General features: G+C 42.7%; 1 protein-coding gene across 3 annotated transcripts in view; it reads left to right on the top strand.

Moving 5' to 3' along the window:
• slit3 (slit homolog 3 (Drosophila)) overlaps positions 1-19379 on the top strand; it is a 189716-nt gene that overhangs the window by 167797 nt on the left and 2540 nt on the right. For all 3 annotated transcript variants that reach the window (XR_004337985.1, XM_032554360.1, XM_032554361.1), the window contains 18 exons: positions 208-371; positions 4371-4503; positions 5188-5256; positions 5357-5428; positions 5743-5814; positions 8815-8886; positions 8959-9041; positions 9114-9194; positions 10021-10145; positions 11641-11738; positions 12288-12427; positions 12745-12838; positions 13692-13829; positions 14791-15031; positions 15256-15386; positions 17326-17480; positions 18197-18342; positions 18713-18870. Coding sequence is in view for 2 of the 3 variants with exons in the window: in XM_032554360.1 (XP_032410251.1) it covers positions 208-371; positions 4371-4503; positions 5188-5256; positions 5357-5428; positions 5743-5814; positions 8815-8886; positions 8959-9041; positions 9114-9194; positions 10021-10145; positions 11641-11738; positions 12288-12427; positions 12745-12838; positions 13692-13829; positions 14791-15031; positions 15256-15386; positions 17326-17480; positions 18197-18342; positions 18713-18870 (2172 nt within the window). In the remaining variant the exon portion in view is untranslated. The remainder of the gene's footprint in view (positions 1-207; positions 372-4370; positions 4504-5187; positions 5257-5356; positions 5429-5742; positions 5815-8814; positions 8887-8958; positions 9042-9113; positions 9195-10020; positions 10146-11640; positions 11739-12287; positions 12428-12744; positions 12839-13691; positions 13830-14790; positions 15032-15255; positions 15387-17325; positions 17481-18196; positions 18343-18712; positions 18871-19379) is intronic.

Genomic DNA, 19379 nt, shown 5'->3' with positions numbered 1-19379 from the left:
GAATGGATCTGAACATTTTCTGTTTAGAAACAGAAACAAAGAGAAAGAGGCGATGAGGGGAGGTCAAACTTCCATTCTCTCCTCTCAGATACATTTATGTTTGCAGATCCAACTAATCTCTCTATTATGGGATGTTATTTCTGAATGGAGCTTTGGATGGAATCAAGTTGAGTTTTTTCCTGACCTCTGACCCCTTCCCGTCCACAGTAACCTGCTGTCCAACCCGTACGTGTGCGACTGCCACCTGGCCTGGCTGGGCCAGTGGCTGAAGAAGACCCGGGTGGTGAGCGGGAACCCGCGCTGCCACAGGCCCGGTTTCCTGAAGGAGATCCCCATCCAGGACGTAGCCACGCCCGACTTCACCTGCGACGGTCAGACGCCAGGCATGCTAATGCTAAGGATGCTAATGATGCTAATTATGAGGATGATGTTAATGTTGCTAATGCTAATGATGCTAATTATGCTAATGCTGTCCGCTACCCTGAAACGCTTCAGGAAGGAAACCTGAACTTTTCTCATTAAATGGTATGAAAGTCAAACATGGAAAGAAAAATTAAAGTTTCCAAGAATCTCAAGAGCCAAAAACCTTAAGAGCCGAAAATCTGATCCAACCAGACATCCAGTCAAACATCCAACCAGACATTCAACCATCCATCCCTCTCTCTGCTCGTCAGCTTTTGTTGTTTGTTGAATTTCAAATCAGAAATACTTTATTGGCCTCAAAAGGAAATTAAATGTTGTAACTGATTTTAATTTAAATTCTTCAGCGTTCCTGTAGAAGGTGAAACTTTTCTAACTTCCTGTTTCCGTTTCCAGGAAATGGTTTTGGAGATTTATTGGGTCGGTTCCTGTAGAAACCAGAATTTTTCTCAGACCTTCTCATAAATCCGTCCCACCTTGAACCCTTAAATCAGCCCAGCCTAATGACCAACCTTAAATCCTTCTCATCCTGCTAAAATAAAACGTAATGCCATGAAGGAGGAGCGCAGTAAATCCTTAATGCAAAGTGAAAATGAGGCATTTTGTTTGACCTTTGTTTCATGGCTCAGGTCGTAGAAATCACAGATCTGGATCAGCAGCAACATGAAATCGATTGTTCACTGGCTCCGGACCAACAGTCAGAGGTCTGAAGACAAACACACTGTCCACCACAGTGTGCTCCACACACACACACACACACACCCACACACACACACACACACACACACACACACACACCGGGTCTATTTTTAGTGAGCTGAAACGGCCGTTAAGGTGTCCAGATGCAGCCGGGGGAAAGGTAAAGTTAATTGAATTTGTGAGAAGATATTTAGCGCACATTGAGATGTTAGTTCAATTAGTGTAGCGTGAGTCAGCCGCAGGCAGCAGCTGCCCCGGTCTCCTGAGCGCCACGCTGCAGATCAGACTCACGTTCACAGACGGTGCCCTCGTCGGCCAGAAGCGAACATTTATCCCACATTTAGAAATCAGCTTGACTATAAAACCACGACGACGAAACGGCCGGAGGGAGCAGCGAACGCAGGACGACGACATGAGGAGCAGGGCTGAAACGGTTAATCGTGATTAATCATTTGGATTGATCATCAACTGATTTTGTAATCAATTAATTAACTCGAATCCAAAAAGACCAGAGCAGTAAAATCCAAACTGAACAAAATATATAAATATTAAAACAAAATATGACTTTATCTGTAAAAGATGCATCCGAATGACGAGAGGAATCCTGGTTTTGAATGTTAGGAATTCAAATCAAATCAATTTTTTTTAATTCAATTAATCATCAGAGTAATCCATTATTCGATTATTCTGATGAATAATCATTGATTATTCCGAATCACAATAATTGACAGAACAATGATTTATTCTGACGATTAATCAATTTATCGTCAGAATATGCCACTTTTCTGACAAATAGTCGATTAGTCATCAGAATAATTGATAAAAATATACATTATTCTGACGTTTAATCAACAAATCAGAATAACCGATAGAATAGTAGATAATTCTGATGAATAATCGATTACTCTCCAGAATTGATAGATTAATGGATTGCTGGAAGCTGCAGGCCTGATGAAGAGCAATGTTTGTCCTGAGTGTCTCATTCACATGATGGAGTTTCAAACACAGGGAAACAACATGGAAGCTGTAAGCTTTCCGTCTTTAGATTACGCATAAACTCCAGTTCCAGTCGTGTTGTGATTGGCTCGACTTCCAGCTCTCATTATCCTTCATTATGGTTTCCACTGGGCTGTTTTACGTTTGGGACGGCGGTTGGGCGGCTCGCGTTCGCCACCAGAGCCGTGCTGCCGACCGAACGCCGGAGCTGGAAGAGGCTGCAGCCAAGAGCAACAGCAGCATTCATCTCTGAGCCTTTTATCAGAGGCTGAGTGATTGCAATCAGTCTGTTTGTGTGAATGAGCGATCATTACAACCACAATGTCTTAAAAAGCAAATGTGCCGTATGCGGACAGACTTACCAGTTTAAGGAGCAGAGAACTTGTCAAACTACAGCGGCTCCTTCTGTTTGTGTGGAGCAGCTATTCTGCAGTTAGCTTCAGTTAGCTAACAGATACAGACATTAATTACTGCTTCAAATGTTAATTAGTGACATTAATTTATAACTTAGATGAGTAATAGAACGTTTAACCTTCATCTGCAGATCAATAAAAACACCTGGTCCTGATGCAGCAGGCAGGACACTGACAGTTTTACACCTGTCACACGCACACACACACCCACACCCCCACACCCCCACACACACACACACACAAACACAAACCATCAGAAACTGAAAACATGCTTTATGGAGATGAAAAAACCTGACGTTTCACAGGATATGCCCCATTTCTTCAGATTTAGACCCACAATAAACATGTTGTATTTAAATAAGAGACAGAAGCTGCATTTCATTATAAATGTTTGCAAAACTTTGTCAATATTCTGCTAATGTAACTGCAGTGTTTCCATTAAATAAGAAACACAATTAAAATCACATGTGAATAAGTTTGTTCACATGAGTCATTAGAAAACATGCAGCTCCATCGTCCTCCAGCCACTTCCTGTCGTTGTCTTCTTTGTGGTTTCCTCCAGTAGCAACATCCTGTTGGTCATTGTTACGTCCACAAAGGGCACAACATATTTGAGGACACGAAGACAAAAATGAGGATTCAAAAGTAATTTTTATTTTCAATTCTCTCGACCTTTTCTTTAAGATGAGCTTCTTTTGATTTTTCTGTGAAGAAAAAGAGAATTAAATCCTCGGTTCCCCGTGTCCCAAAAAAAAAAGAAAACAAAAACTCCCAAAGTATAAACAGAAAGTTGGACCTGATGAGCCGATCAAAAAGAACAAAACGGTACAGCAGGGGGCCAACCCTATACAGGGCCGTCGAAGCCCCTGCTAGTACCGGACTACAAGAAAAAAGAAACTACTGCTAAAGAAAAATCGAAAACAGGACAACCGGTCCCACCAGGTCAAAAATTACAACAAAAAACATCCACCAAACAAACAGCTAACAAAAACTACCGTGTGGCAGGCTGGAGACGTGCGCACCGCGTCAGAACGCATCCTGGGTGTTGGTTGGGAGGGCGTCGCCTTTACCTGGCGCAACCCAGCCTATTTATAGGCGGTCCAACAGCGTCACAAATTAACGGACCAATTACAAGAAAGAATTATCAAAACTCTAAAGTATATTAAACAACAAAAATCATACAACTAACTTCTATACAAAATGATCCAAGTGAAAAAAAATAGACAGAAATAAATACAATGTGCCGAAGCACATAACATCATGTGAAAAAGTTTCCTTTCAGTTTTGAGAAATAAACTAAAAGCTACAGTATCTCATCCTTTTTATCAAAAAACAAACGTTTTTTCAAAATTGTTTTCATTAAGCAAATTAATTTTTTCAAAATGTCAAATTGTGAATCTATATGTGAAAATGCAGTTGTTTGTTTAGGAAGGGAGGTTCTGCTGTGTCGACCCGTTTTACTCTAACAGAACCAATCAGGTCACAGTTAAATATGACCTCATCCAGCAGTGACACAAATATTTATATAGATCTATTTTTTAAAGAGCTGCTGTGTTTTTCCTTCTGAATTTAAGCTTTGGATTTAAAAAAAATTCTTTTAAATTTAGTTTGGAAACATTAATTTATTTAAAATGTAAACTTTCCTTCAGAGGAACATCTAGTCACCACAGGTTGCAGTTTTTCCTACAGCTGGCTGCAGATATGAGCCAGATAAATGTTGTTTCTTCATGATGTCATTAATAATTCCTCAGTAAAATAACATTTTTCTAGTTTCAGGTTTAGACTCGGAGCTGTGGACCGGTGGATCTGTTTTCCTCTCACCAGTCTCCTCTCTCTGTCCAGGTGGCGAGGAAAATGGCTGCCTTCCTGCGTCTGGTTGCCCTGACGTCTGCACATGCTCAGACGGAGTGGTGCGCTGCAGCAACCGCGGCCTGCACGCGCTGCCCAAGGGCATCCCCAAGGACACCACGGAGCTGTGAGTGGGCTGGAGCAGACGTGTTTTCAGTAAACCAGAGTCGGGTCTGGAAACCTACAGCAGTAATCATGAGTTATTGCTCTGAGGCAGAACCAGAACCACGCAGCAGCAGAGCAGCTGTGAAATGGGCCGGGGCTGCTGGGTCAATAGCAGTGATTAGGTATTGATCAGCCTGGAGAAGATACTCCATCATTCTGTCCACATGACCTACTTCTGACCTGAGGAGGATCAGCAAGATCCAGGAAACCATGTCTGATGGTTTCACCAAGAATAACTCGAGAAGAATAACATTTTATTTCTGATTGCTTGGTGACGATTACATTTTGAAAACTGTCAGAGGCTCGACTTTGAGACTCGAACTCGAGTTGAGTGAAAGAAATATGATTTCAGACTTGATTATTTTTACTTATTAACAGCTAGGACAATTAATGACAGCTATGAGCCGTTATAAACCGCTAACAGCTATTAACTGTCATAAACGTTAAAACTTATCAACCATTATGAACAGTTAAACTGTTATGAACAGTTATTAACCATTATAAACCGTTATTAACCGCTATTAGCTGTCATAAACAATTATTAATCGATATAAACCGTTATTAATGTTTATGGAGGTTCTGAAGCCAGCAGGCTGTGAAGTCGGCCCATGTAGAGCAGAAATGATCCCAGCTTGTTTCCCGTCAGGTACCTGGAGGGGAACCAGCTGTCGTCGGTTCCGAAGGAGCTGGCCGCCCTGAAGCAGCTCTCCCTGGTGTATGTAACCCCCCCTGCCCTCCATCCCACCCCAGCATGCTGCTAGGCTCACTGGCCCCCCCTGCTGGCTGGTTGCTGACTTTACTGTGTTTGTTGACAGGGATTTGAGCAACAACAGCATCAGCACAGTGGCTCCCTTCACCTTCAGCAACATGACTCAGCTGGCCACGCTGTAAGTTTCCTGCAGGATCAGGCTGAACTTTGACCAACCTGCTGAGAATTTCATTTTCTGGTGACATTTTTGGTTTTTATGTCGTATTAAATAGAAACAACTTCCTGGACTGCTTTTTAAATCCCGGCCTAAAAACATTCATATCTCTTGTCTCATTATAACCACAGATTTTATGCAACAGACAAACATTAAACTTGGTTTTACAATTATTCATTTTCAGCCCCTTTTCTCTGATTCCCCTAAAGGAAATCCAGTCGGCCTTCAGATGTTTTTATTCCTGAGAAAATAGTGAGTTTTGTTTGTGTTTCCTTCAGCATCCTGAGCTACAACCAGATCCGCTGCGTCCCGCTCCACGCCTTCGACGGACTGCGCTCGCTGCGCCTGCTGTGAGTCACAACTGCAGAGAATAGATTGAAATAGAATAGAGTAGAATAGAAACAACCTTTATTGTCCTGCAGGAAATTCAGGCATAATAGCAGCTTCAGGTATAAAGGTTCACACAGTGTTAAAACAATATAGAAATAAATAATATTAACAATAATAGTAATAATTTAACATACAACAATGCAAGAAAAAATACTGAGCAGAATTTATAAACGGACATTTGAACTCGCGATGGAAATGACGTTCAGCTGATTTCCACCAGCATGATGCTGCCGCTGGCCACACAGTCAGAAACTAACAGGAATAACTGAGTTTTTCAGACGGGCTTCATTCCCAAAGCCAGATTTTCACCATGATGTTCGTTCATTTAGAAATGTTTCAAACTGAACTTTTATTTAACAAACTAATTAGTTTATCAACTAAATATTTAATTCACACTAAAAATTTAGCTTTATGCTAATGTTTAGTTTTGAGTTTGCTAAATAATAAGCTAGCTCTGAGCTAACTTCATATGTAGTTTGGAGCTGTGACATTTATAAATGTATCAATAATATGATAAACTAAATAACCCAAACATTGTTTTCTTTTAGTTTTACCCCATATTTAAAAAATTCTCCAAAATGAGCATGTTTATTAAACATTGTAAAAGACAGAGTATTTGCAATACATCATATCAGGGCAGAAAAACAGCAGGAATGTTAATTATGCAGCTTAGAGCGTCTCTGGTGCTGGAGCAGGTGGAGGTCCATCCATCCCTCCTCCACCCGGTCAGACGTGATGGATCGGCATTCAGCCGCACTCGCGCTCCGTCATCCATCCGGTTGTCCGCCCTCCGTCTCAGAAGCTCGCTGACCCCCCACACCTCCGCTACAGACACAAACCACTGCGCTTTCTCACACAACTTACCGAATTATTATATTTTTATATTTTCCATTGACTTCATTTTTAAGTTAATTTTATCCAGTAATAAATATGCATGTATCTATAATGCGAGTTAAATCGAGCTAAATCCTGATTTTATCACATTATCTCTGCATAAAAGCGTCTTTGTGTTTGCATCATTTGTTCTGCATCAGAACAAGCAGCTGATGCTGAGATTTTTACTTGTGTCAGACTTTTACTGAGGAATTAAAATATTGATGGTCAGTAATAGTTATTAGCCACAGCTAACCAAAGCATTAGATTTACTAACCAGTAATTTGCTAAACAAGAATCTTAGCTACTCTAGTGCTAAACCAGCAGTAGCGGGTAAAAGTCAAAGGTATGAAGTTGCTTGTAAATTGGAGCAACGCACCGCCACTGTTGATAATTTGAACAGAAAAAAAAGCTGCATTCAATTGGAACTCCAGGGGAGGACTGGCTGACCGAACTACAGACTGATGCACATAACACGGCCATGTTTGTGGCTCCGCCCCCCTGAAAGCGGACGTGTTTGTGGCTCCGCCCCCCTGAAAGCGGACGTGTTTGTGGCTCCGCCCCCCTGAAAGCGGACGTGTTTGTGGCTCCGCCCCCCTGAAAGCGGACGTGTTTGTGGCTCCGCCCCCCTGAAAGCGGACGTGTTTGTGGCTCCGCCCCCCTGAAAGCGGACGTGTTTGTGGCTCCGCCCCCCTGAAAGCGGACGTGTTTGTGGCTCCGCCCCCCTGAAAGCGGACATGTTTGTGGCTCCGCCCCCCTGAAAGCGGACGTGTTTCTGGCTCCGCCCCCCTGAAAGCGGACGTGTTTCTGGCTCCGCCCCCCTGAAAGCGGACGTGTTTCTGGCTCCGCCCCACGGAGACGGCCGTGTTTGTGGCCTTTCCTCCGCCTATCGACTGCATCTCATGAAGCATTTCACCTTGGAGAAGTTTACTGCAGATTTTTTTATTCTTTCATGCTTCCTTCCTTTCATTTTAGTTGATGTTGCCGTGGGGACTGATCCCTCTCTGCCCCCGCATAGCAACTGGTTGCCAGGCAGTCATCACTGTCACTTCCTCATTACCCAGAACCCCCTGTGGGCGAGGCTAGTGCAGGGCTGTTAGACCACCTTACACAAACACACAGGAACACTTAAAGACATTAGAAACACACACACAGAGCAGACTGGAGCAGGCTGACCTTCATGCACACACACACACACACACAGAGCTCTGCTGGTGCCGGTTTGATAGCTGTCCCTGCGCTCTGATGGAACGTGAACCAGTTTACAGCAGGAAACATTCTGCTGTCCGCAGAGACAAAACTTTCATTAAACACACACACACACACACACACAACATCCTCACTAATAAAACTCTGTTTGTTGTAGAGATGCAAGTTTTAATTGGTGGCCATTTTCTCTTCTATCAAGATGGCCACCTGCTGTTCCATGAACAAGGCATAAATTCTTCATAATATTTTATCATCATTTTGTGTCAGCTGTATTAAATACCAACAAATTAAACAGAAAATTGTGGTTTTCTCACATTATTAAACTAAATTAAATTAAAATAGAATAGAAAACTAAAATATGAAAAGAATAAAATATGGACGTATTGGGCCTGCTCTACATGGAAGAATAACATTTCTACCAAGAAACTCGCAAAGTGTTTGAAAAGTCAAAAATTGTCAACAAAAACTCTGAAATTTTGAGATTAATCTCAGAAATTGTCTAGAAAAATCTTGGAAATGTGTCAAAAGTTTCTTGGTGGGAATGTATTCCTTTGTTCCTATTGATTATTATTTCTCTATAACAACATGACATGTAAATTCTGTTGCGACACCTCCAGGCGCTGCAACCATCTTCTGATGTCTGTTTATTTCTCATTTTGTACTATTTATTTCTTTATCTTTTTTATGTATGTACTGTATGTATATGTATATTGTATATTATGTATATACACATAACCTGCATTTTAACTCGACTCGAGCAAATCTCAATCTCGTTGTAATCTGTTGATGACAATGACAAATAAATCTTATCTACATCTTATCTAACATGAGCTGCAGGTCTGACTGATCATGTTTCCATTCCTGCCTCTCGTCTTCAGGACTCTCCATGGAAACGACCTTTCAACCATCCCCGAAGGCGCGTTTGGCCACCTCACCTCCCTGTCCCACCTGTAGGTGTCGCTCTCACTCTGTGTGTGTGTGTGTGTGTGTAACCTGGTCCTGACGGTGTGTTTGCTGCGCAGAGCCCTCGGCGCCAACCCGCTGTACTGTAACTGCGACCTGCGCTGGCTGTCTCAGTGGGTCAAGGCCGGCTTCAAGGAACCCGGTAACCAATCAGCTGTCAACACACCTGTGGTGTAGTGCCCAAATCTGACCAGGTGTGGCGCTGTTGTTGCAGGCATCGCTCGCTGTGCCGGACCTACAGACATGGCTGACAGGCTGCTGCTCACCACGCCGCTCAACAGGTTCCAGTGTAAAGGTGAGGTGTTATTTATTTTGCGAAAACTTGTTAAAATCTACGTAATTCCTCACTGCGTCGGATTATAGCTCCATTTTCATGTCGCCTGCAGTTCAAAAACAGGGAAGTGGAACCGGACCAGCAGAAGAGAAACATTTCTGCATAAAACACGCTCATAAACTTCTGACCAATCCCAGAGCTCGTAGCCTAGCTCCGCCCATTAGCGGCATTCCTGAATTTCCCAATCTTTGTTTTCCAAACCTTGAATTCAATAAAAACCAAAACGACTCCAAGTGTTTTCCTTCAACAAAGATGAGGCTGGTTTTGTTATTTTCTCTGTTTTGGTTCTTTCAGCTCATGCGTACGTTCTAGTATCGTCTCCGTGGCGACAGCATGACTTCCTGTCTAGTTACAAACTGGAGGACAACTCCTACGGTGTATTAGGTCCATTGTAGATAGAAAACAATTAAAGGAGGAGGAAACTTCTGCCAAAAAACGTCTGAAATTTTGAGATTAATTGCAGACATTTTCTAGAAAAAAACCTGAAAATAATTTGTTTTTCCTTCAGCGTCAAAACTAGCGCAGAGTTATAGCGCTCTTATCTAATTTTATCATTTCTTTAAACTGGCTGAAATTAAAGCTCAGACAACTGCTGACGTAAAATATGGATTTTTCTCTTGATAGAAAATGTCAAACTTTATTCCAGATGTTTCCAGGATTAAAGATGTTGATGAGTTGAACTGAAGCAGGATACGTTCCTCTTTCCATTCGCTGACCAGACGGAGCGTTTTCCCGTTTCCTCCGGTTGCAGCTCTGATCCTCCTCTTCCTCTTCCTGTAACATCCAGGTCCTGTGGACATCAGTCTGATGTCGAAGTGCGCCCCCTGCCTGTCAGCTCCCTGCAGGAACAACGGCACCTGCGTCTCTGGCACTGCAGGCTCCTACCGCTGCACCTGTCCGTTCGGGTTCAAGGTGAGAAACTGTTAGCCTGTTAGCTCCCTATTGGGACAAAACGTTCTGAAGTTACATGTTAAACGTTAACGAACTCAGATTATTGACGTTCCACTGATGGATTCTAATCAGTTTCACGTTTTGGTCAAAACAAAATCCAAATTATTGACAGAAAACTGTTTTTACATTAACAAGGATCCGATAATAAACTCCAGTAAAATATTTAGTCCATGACAGTCAAACATTCATAATCCAACATAATCTGCTAATTCTGGGTTTCCTTCACATGCGTCTGTTTCTCTCAAAGTTTTCATCCTAACTTCTCATCACTCATGTTTCTTTCTAAGCTTTTTGCTCAGAAATGTTGGAATTTGAATTATTATTTCTGAATAATTTAAGATGTTTAATGATAATTTCTTTAAGTTTCACCTGGTTGCTGATCATTTTCTGATGCTTTCTGGTAAATTCTGGCGGTTTTATGTTTTTCAGAGCAGAATGATTATCCAAATAAATTTTGGTTTAAAAAAACATACAGAATTGTTTATCATTCCAACGGATCGGTGCAGCGTTACAGTTTTATTCCTGTAACTTTCTACTGTTTCGTGTTTAATGTAATGTTAGGTTTTAGTTACATCTGTACTGTATCTATAAACTTTATTAATTTAATTTGTGAGAATGATGTCATTAGAGGGACAAAATCTAACATTTGAAACTCATTCATACCTTTCAGATTAAAAGCTTTAACCTCTCATTGTTAGTTTATTGAGGAATTAGGTTCCAACTTATCAATTGATCTAAACACAACACATCAACTGCAGTTGACCTTTCAAAATAAAGCTCACAGGTAATCTACATAAAGGAGCCTCCAATCATATTAACTGGTTAATATGGACTTTCAGAATAAGAGTTAATCCAACATGGTTTAAAAAACAGTATTTTTCCCTTTTCTCTCTGAACTAAAACTGTAATGAAAGTGGATGTTTGATTTTCAAAATAAGAGTTTAAAATGTGCAGCTTCTGCTTCATGACGGCTCCTGTGTTTAACTGAACTTTTCCAGACTGAAAGTTGGTCAGGAATCCAAACTCTGCGCATGTTTTCCCTGATAGTCCAGAGAATATTTTCCTGTATCTCTGTGATTTATGGCCTCGTTAATCTTTGTTATGAGTTTCATCGGCTGCCTGAGCTTCTGGACCAACTCCAAGCACTTTATCAAGCCTGAAACGTTTATTAGCCTTTCTGGAAGACATTAAAGTCTGAACTCAGAACGTTGGAGTCACGTCCCTCTGGGACCAGCAGGGGGCGACAGCAGAGAGGAAAAACGGAATTAAAACAGGAAGAAACCAGAACCTGGACCAGAACCAGAACAAAGATGTGATTAAAGATTATGTAGACAGAAAATATGAGATTCTGGATGAAGAAGTGGAGGAAGCTGCTGCTAACGCCACTTCCTGTCTCTCTCCACGTCTTCCTGTCCTCCTCGTTCCCTCCGTCCCCCCCGTCCTCCCCGTCTCTCAGGGTCAGGACTGTGAGGTGGCCATCAACGCCTGCATCAGCTTCCCGTGTCATAATGGAGGAACCTGCCACATCCCACCTGGACGGGACGACCAGTTCAGGTACGGCTCGGAGTCAACCAATCGGAGGTTCTGATCCATTTCTCTTTAGAATCAATAAAGTATTTTTGAATTTTATTTTGAATAGATAATCCATCTGATAAAATATTCACTGAACTCTGATCCAGAACCGCACAGCATTTTGGGAGGTGTAGGCAGAGGAAAGGCCTCTCAATGCGAGCTAAGCTAGCTGGTAGCATCAACTAACTCACTCATTCTTTGGTTGCCTAGCAACAACCTGTAGAGGTTGCCTAGCAACAACCTGTACAGTAACCGTGTTACTGAGTAGTTCCTGAGTAACGACTAAAAAATAAAAAACAACGATGTGGAGAAATAAATGAATATAAACCAGGAGCAGTAACGCCACCAGGTGGCAGCATTCGGTATTACATGACAAAATATTATCAATAATTATCGATATCGACTGATAGGAAACGCTAATATCATCGGTTATACAGCCGTATCGTCCAGCGCTGGTAGAAATACAAACTTGTGTGCTTGTGTGTGTGTGGGCGTGTTCCTGTGTGTGTGTGTGTTTGGGTGTGTGTGCAGTTGTGTGTGTTCGCCAGGCTTCGAGGGTCCGCGCTGTCAGATAAATCCTGATGATTGCGACGACAACGACTGTGAGAACAACTCCACCTGCATCGACGGCGTCAACAACTACACCTGTCTGTGCCCGCCCAACTACAGCGGTACACACACACACACACACACACACACAGTTAGCAGCTCCAGGTCACACCAGCGGGTCTGGGGTCAGAGGTCAGGTTTCTGTCCATCATCAGAATCTCAATTCGCTCAAATCCAGGAAGTTGGAAAAAAGTCTAAGTTCCTGAACTATTCCTGAAAGTTTTTTCCTCAGGTCCAACTTCCTGTCTGCTGACCTTTGACCCTTTGGACATGTTGGTGTCCCAGTGGCTGAAAGTGGAGGCGGTCACGCAGACTTGCTGCTCTGCCCTCTGTCTGTGAAGCCTCTGACCTTTGACCCCTGAGTCTCTCTGCCCCCCAGGTGACCTGTGTGACGAGGTGGTGGACCCGTGTCTCGCTGGCTTCGACCCGTGTCAGCATGACTCCAAGTGCGTCCAAGTCGGCCGCAGCTACAGGTGAGGCCGGCTCCACGAGGGGTCAAAGGTCACCAAGGTCATGTCCTGGAGGAGAAGGCTGGAGCAGCGAGGTCACTTCCTGTTTTATTTCCCTCAGAACAAAACTTTGCGGGTCAGAAGTTTACATACAGGAACTTAATTCCAGGATTCGTAGCTGAAAACACGAATTATGCAAACAAACAATTAAACAAAACAAACAACCTGTACTTTGGATTCTTCTCCATGTTTACATCTCCTCGCTTTCTGATTGGCTGTCGTTCAACAGGCTGCGACCTCGTTTGACCTCAGTGGTCATGTTGGATATTTTAGATCGGAGGAAAATTTCTGATTATGTTTGGAGTCATCCTGATAATCTGAGCGTCCTTCATGTTGTCGAAAGGAGAAAATCAGAATAAAAATCTTTTTTGAATATTATTACCTGTGGGATAAATGCTGCTCTGCTATAAAATTGTAAAAGATAAAAATGTTTTTCTTTCTCCAACTTTCTTCTGGACTTCCTGTCTTCGCTGAAGTTCTAGTCCCGTACGGTTTGGTTGTCGACTCCCCCTAGTGGCCTGGAGGACTCCAGTTTGGTGGCGTCAGCCGTGATTTCTGCTGTTTTTGCCATTTTTACTATTTTTCCTTTTGTATCCATTTCTGTGCATCGTTTTTCTGTTGCACTTGTTTTGGAGTCAGCATCAGTCGCATTTTGCCGTTTTATAAAACGGTCGTACGTTTGACCCGACCCGGCTGTAAAGTCGGATCAGAACCACAGAAATTCCACAGTAAAGAGAAACTACTCCTCAGACATCGTGCTTTCTCGTCCTCCGATGCTGGCTGTTCATTGGCCTTTGACCTTCTGGTGTGTAACCAGGTGCGAGTGTCCGCCGGGCTTCGTGGGCCAGCGCTGCGAGCTGGACTACGACGACTGTCTGGAGAACAAATGCCAGCATGGAGCCGAGTGCGTGGACGCCGTCAACGGATACACCTGCGTCTGCAAGGAGGGCTTCAGGTGAGCCTGCGCGTGCGTGCGTGCGTGCGTGCGTGCGTGCGTGCGTGCGTGTGTGTGTGTGTGTGTGCACAGCACCATGTGGTTAATTACAGCTGCCAAGACTGAAACTAATTCATCAGCAACAGGCGGTGAGAGAAGCAGAGAAACAAAACATTTTGTGGATCAAATTAAAAGTTTTATTTGTTTTTAAAAATATTTTTACTGTATTTTATTTAAAATTGCGTCTAATTGGACTTTCAGAGACTGATCAGGGTTTCAATGAGGTGTTTCAAGGCTTGGAAGGAGATTGTTCTGTAAAACTACTTTACTACCAAACTGCAAACTTTGGTAGTAAAGTGAAATCTAACATTTGATTAAAAGTCAAAATTGTATTTATAGTTAAAACCAACTATTTAAAGATAATAAACAGATAAATTTTCTCTCTTTCTGAAGTTAATCTGATCTTTTTTTTTCTTCTTTTTTTCGGTCAGTTAAAATGAACCGTTATTTATTTTTAATATCAGAAAACTTGGCAGGAACCTTTTTTTTTTACTTTGTATCACCAGTATTAGCACAATACTACCAAAAATTAAATAACTAAAATAAAAAATGACAATAAAGTCATACAAGAATGAAGTTAACATAAAGAGAATAAAGTTATGACTTTGTTTTTTAGTGGCTGTAAAAAACTCCTTTGTATGTGAGAGACATTACAGAACAGAAAATGATTCTGTATTTTTGTTAACTTGTCGCTGCTGTTGAATATAAAAGACTATCACAGATATTAGTAACAGTAATAAATTATATAAAATAGTGAATTAAAACTGTTTTTTATTTTGTTCTTATCTCCAAAGTTTGAAAACTTATTTAAAGCCTTTTTATAATTTATCTGTTTTATTGATAAACTCCACGAAGTTTCATTCAGATTTGAATCCTTTTATTCTGAAATGTCCGACCTCACTTCCTGCCCCCTCTCTCCCAGTGGGCTGTTCTGTGAGAACCCTCCACCAATGATCTTGCTGCAGACCAGCCCCTGCGACCAATCAGAGTGCCAGAATGGCGGCCAGTGCCTGCTGGTTGCCGGGGAACCCATCTGCCGCTGCATACCTGGTTACTACGGCAACAAGTGCGACAAAATCTCCACCGTCCACTTCCTGGGTCGAGACGGGTTCGTGGAGCTGCACGGCACCAAGCTGCGACCGACGGCACATATTTCACTGCAGGTGGGGCTAACCTTTGACCTTTGTCTGCAGCAGAATGGGTTTCCAATGGGTTGGCTTGAGATGAGCCCACAGCATGATGCTGCCGCCACCCGGCTGGACCGTCTGTTGATTTGAAGTGAAGTTATGAGTTTTCTCTCGGTTTATTGATTAATCGGTCGTATTGATCCTGTAACATCGATTATTGATTAATTGGTTGTATTGATCAGCAGCGTTCTCTCCTCCAGGTGGCCACTGATAAGGACAACGGCGTCCTGCTGTATAAGGACGACCTCGACCCGCTGGCGCTGGAGCTGTACCAGGGACACATCCGCCTCATTTATGACATCACCCACTACCCGCCCACCACCGTCTACAGGTGAGCTCACTTGGCCGACCGTCTACCTGAGCGCCAGCTCTTTTAAACCAGTTATTTCTGTAAAGGTTCCCCTTGTCAGGACTTGGATGAACTCATAAAACTTTAACGTGATAAAAAGCAGCAGAATCAGAAACTGAGGATTTTAGCGAGTCTCAGACCAGGAAGGAGAAGAGAGACGGACTCTGGTGCTTTGGTGTTTTTAGCAGCTAAGTGCTAGCTTCTGCTAATCTTTTTTATGTGTTTAGCGGTGTAGCATTAGCATAGCTGCGTATCAGCGGTTAGTGAAGCTAACCTTTTGGTTTTGTGTAACCAGCCCTGGTAAGAGCTGGTGATTTAAACCTTTTATAGTTTTTGAGGGATTTTTGGTTACTGATCTATTTATCAGAATAACTATTATTATTTCTTAGTGTTATGGTTTTTTGAATAAATCATCGTTGCTAAAATTCAACAAATTCCATATTAAGTGGTTGGATATTTATTTACTTATTAAACTAATTGGTTACATATTTTACCTGACTCCTGAGACAGAACCCTCTTGATGAAATTGTGAGTTCTGCTTTAAATCAAGCTGAATTTTACAGACGTGTACGTGTGTGTTTGTGTGCGTGTAGGTGTGTGTACGTGCGTGTGTGTGTTGTGTGCTGTGCATTAATAGGTTGCCCTTTACTAAATGTCACGCTAGTCTCCCATCAGGTCGCAGAGAGAACAGCTACTGTTGTTCATCAGCAAACAGTGGAGGGAAGAACTGATGATGATGATGATGGAGGGATGAGTGGGAGGGAGGTTTTCCTTTTTTACCATCTTCATATGATAGAGCTGCAGATAACTGAATATATGAGAAAATCTTTCTTGTGCAGAAAGAAGAATTCATTTTAGAAGAGAAAATCTGTTCTCCACTGAAAAATTCAAAATGGCTGCCATGATTGTTTTGGAGAAAATGTTTTTTCTAAAATCAGCCATAGTTATTACCAGTTGTTAGGTTCACTAAGCAAGAATCTTAGCTATGCTAACGCTAAACTACAAAGCATATTTTAAAAAGTACCAGAAGCTAATATTAAACCGCTAAACACAAAAAAAGCATAAGCTAATAACTAACACTAAACTGTTTAGCATGCTAAAAAGTTAGCAGAAGCTAATGGTAAACTGCTAGACAAAAAGATAAGTAGAAGCTAACGCTAATGTCGCTCTTCTCCTTTTACTGAGGAACAGTAAAATCCTCAGTTTCTGATTCTGCATTTTGTCACGTTAAAGTTTTATAAACATGACGAAACATAAAGTTCATCCAAGTTATGAAGGTGGGAAACATTTCATGGCAATAACTGGCTCAAAAATGACTGCCATCTTGAAATTCAAGTAGTCAGAAGTGCATAAAAATCATGCGACCTGAGAGGTTAGCATGCTAATGTTCATGTTTGTATCCGCACACAACGTTGCTGCAGAATCAGCAGAAAGTATTGACACCCAGAACCAACCGTGCAGACGGTGAAGTGGGAGGAAAGCAGCGTTAGCGAAGAGCTAGCTGTTCTCAGGTCCAGATGCTCTGCAGGGTTCCTGCTGCAGGGATCGAACACACCGCCCCCTGGTGGACAGGTGGTGTCACAGCAGCAGACTGGAAAATGTTCCTGGAGGATCTGCTGCTGCAGGCATGAAGAGAAGAACTTTGACTAGGACGGTGTGAGTCCGCCTCAAAAGAGGACTGTCCATTATTTAGTGACATGGTTGCTAATGGAAACTATGAGCATGTCTGTTGCTCTCAGCTAGAAACTTCACATTTATACCATCATAAAGGAAGTAATCACACGTTCACATCCGCAGCTGGTTCATCACATCCTGTTTTATGAACACATGGACACACATGAATTCAACGGTGAAAACCAAATGATTCATGTTTCCATGTCTTCAAATGTGACGCGCGCGTGTGTGTGTGTGTGTGTTTCAGTGTGGAGTCGGTCAGCGACGGACTCTTCCACACCGTAGAGCTGCTGATCCAGAACCGCTCACTCAGCCTGGTGGTGGACAACGGCGCCCCCAAGAGTCTGGGCAAGCTGGGCCGCCAGCCCTCCGTCGACCACAACACCCAGCTCTACATCGGCGGTACACACACACACACACACACACAGCTGCATTTGTTCAGGTTGCAGTTCTCACTGCGCCCCAGCAGGGGGCGGCAGTGTGGAGGAAATAATCACCATCTAATCAATTAATCGCTAACTGGAATATTCAGACTCTGAAGGTCGATTGGCCAAAGAATAATTAAACCAAAACTGTGCAAAAGAAATTTTTTTTTTTTTTCTCCGAAGAGTTTTTGCGGCGCTAGCGGCTCGTATTTTTTAGACAGTAGGCAGACAGGAAGGAGGGTGAGGAGAGGGGGGAAGACATGCGGTAAAGGTCGTCGGGACCAGGAGTCGAACCCGCGACGTCCGCGTCGAGGACTAAGGCCTCCAAACGTGGGGCGTGCTAACCCGCTGCGCCACCACAGCACGCCCCGCAAAAGAAATATAAAACCCGTCTGTAGATCTGTTTGACCCAGAATTCCGGAAAAGAAAAATAGATCAACAAAAATCATGCAAACTTTATTCTCAAAATTTGACTTTAAAAATTATAACTTTTTTCTCACAATTTTTACTTTTTTCTCTGAATTCTGACATTTTTTCCCTCCAAAATTTAGACTTTTATTTCATAATTTGGACTTTTTAATCTTAAATTCTTTATTCTTTGGCTCTTTGCTGTTTGTCTCATAATAGTTTCAGAGGAGAGTCTGAGGTCATCAGGCTTTTCCTCAGGCTGATCTTTGCGCTGCGTGTTCTCAGGAGTGCCCCCCCTGGTGGCGGCCTCAGGGCTGCGTCCCGGCCCGGAGCGTCCTCCTCCGGGTTTCGACGGCTGCATCCACAACGTTCGGATCAACGGAGAGATGCAGGACCTGAGCTTCAGAACCGCAGCAGAACCGCCGGGCAAGGTGAGACCGAGCGCACCATCATCGGCTCCTGACCTCTGACCTCTGCTAAGAAACCATCCTCTGGTTTAACTCCACCCATCACTGATGTGGATTCTGACTTTAACCTAAGAATTAAAACTTTTCACAAAATTTTGACATTAAACTCAAACTTTGAGTTTAATTTAAGACAGAATTAATTTAATATCTGAATTTGTATTTTAATAAGAAATTAATATTAGAATTCAACATTTTTCCTTACAATTTTGACATCAAACTAATTTTTTTCTTTTTCCTCAGAATTTTAACAGTGTTTGTCGAAATTCTGATTTTATCTGGTGACCAGTTGTGAATCGTTGCTTTCTAAATAAAGTTAACTGAAGCGTTTGTCCAGGGCCCGGCGGTTCTGGTCGGGTGCCACGCTTGTAGTGTGTGCGCAGCTGGAGCCTGCAGGGAGGGAGGTCAGACCGGGGTCACCTGCAGCTGCCCTCCGGGCCGGATGGGGGCGCTGTGCGACGAGACTGCGGCCAGCGACCCCTGTCAGAACATCAGGTGAGCCAGTCCGTCTTGTTCGGTCCGGTTGGGTCGGTTTCTACTAAATCGAAATGTGACTGAATGAGGAAACGTTTGGGCAGAATATTTAGTATTGTCTCTGTCTTAAAGGGCCAGTATCACGTTTCCATCATGTTTTATCATTATTCCTTCATCAGAAACAAACCTGGAGTTTTGTTTTGGTTCATTCATGCTCATTCCTTTAATCTCCATGGCAACCATTCAGCTGCTAAACGCCAGGGTGGTCCTAGCCCCGCCTTTGAGGCGCAGCTCCTCCCCTACTCAGCTCCTACAGATTAGCCAGCAACAATTAGCATCAGCTGAGCTGCTGCTCAGAGCAGCATTGGTAAAAACATTAACGGGTTAACAGAGGAGCCATGTTGGGACTACTTCCTGGAGGCGGAGCTTCAGGAAGAGTTTTTAAAGAGACAGAGGCCCAATTTGAAGACCGTAAAACAGAAAGTAACATTTATTTTAAGCCATTTTTGATACATTTAGCATTTTTATAA

This window comes from Xiphophorus hellerii, chromosome 23 (genome assembly GCF_003331165.1).
Source record: "Xiphophorus hellerii strain 12219 chromosome 23, Xiphophorus_hellerii-4.1, whole genome shotgun sequence".
Lineage (NCBI taxonomy): Eukaryota > Metazoa > Chordata > Actinopteri > Cyprinodontiformes > Poeciliidae > Xiphophorus > Xiphophorus hellerii.
This window is presented reverse-complemented; position numbering and strand designations above follow the sequence as displayed.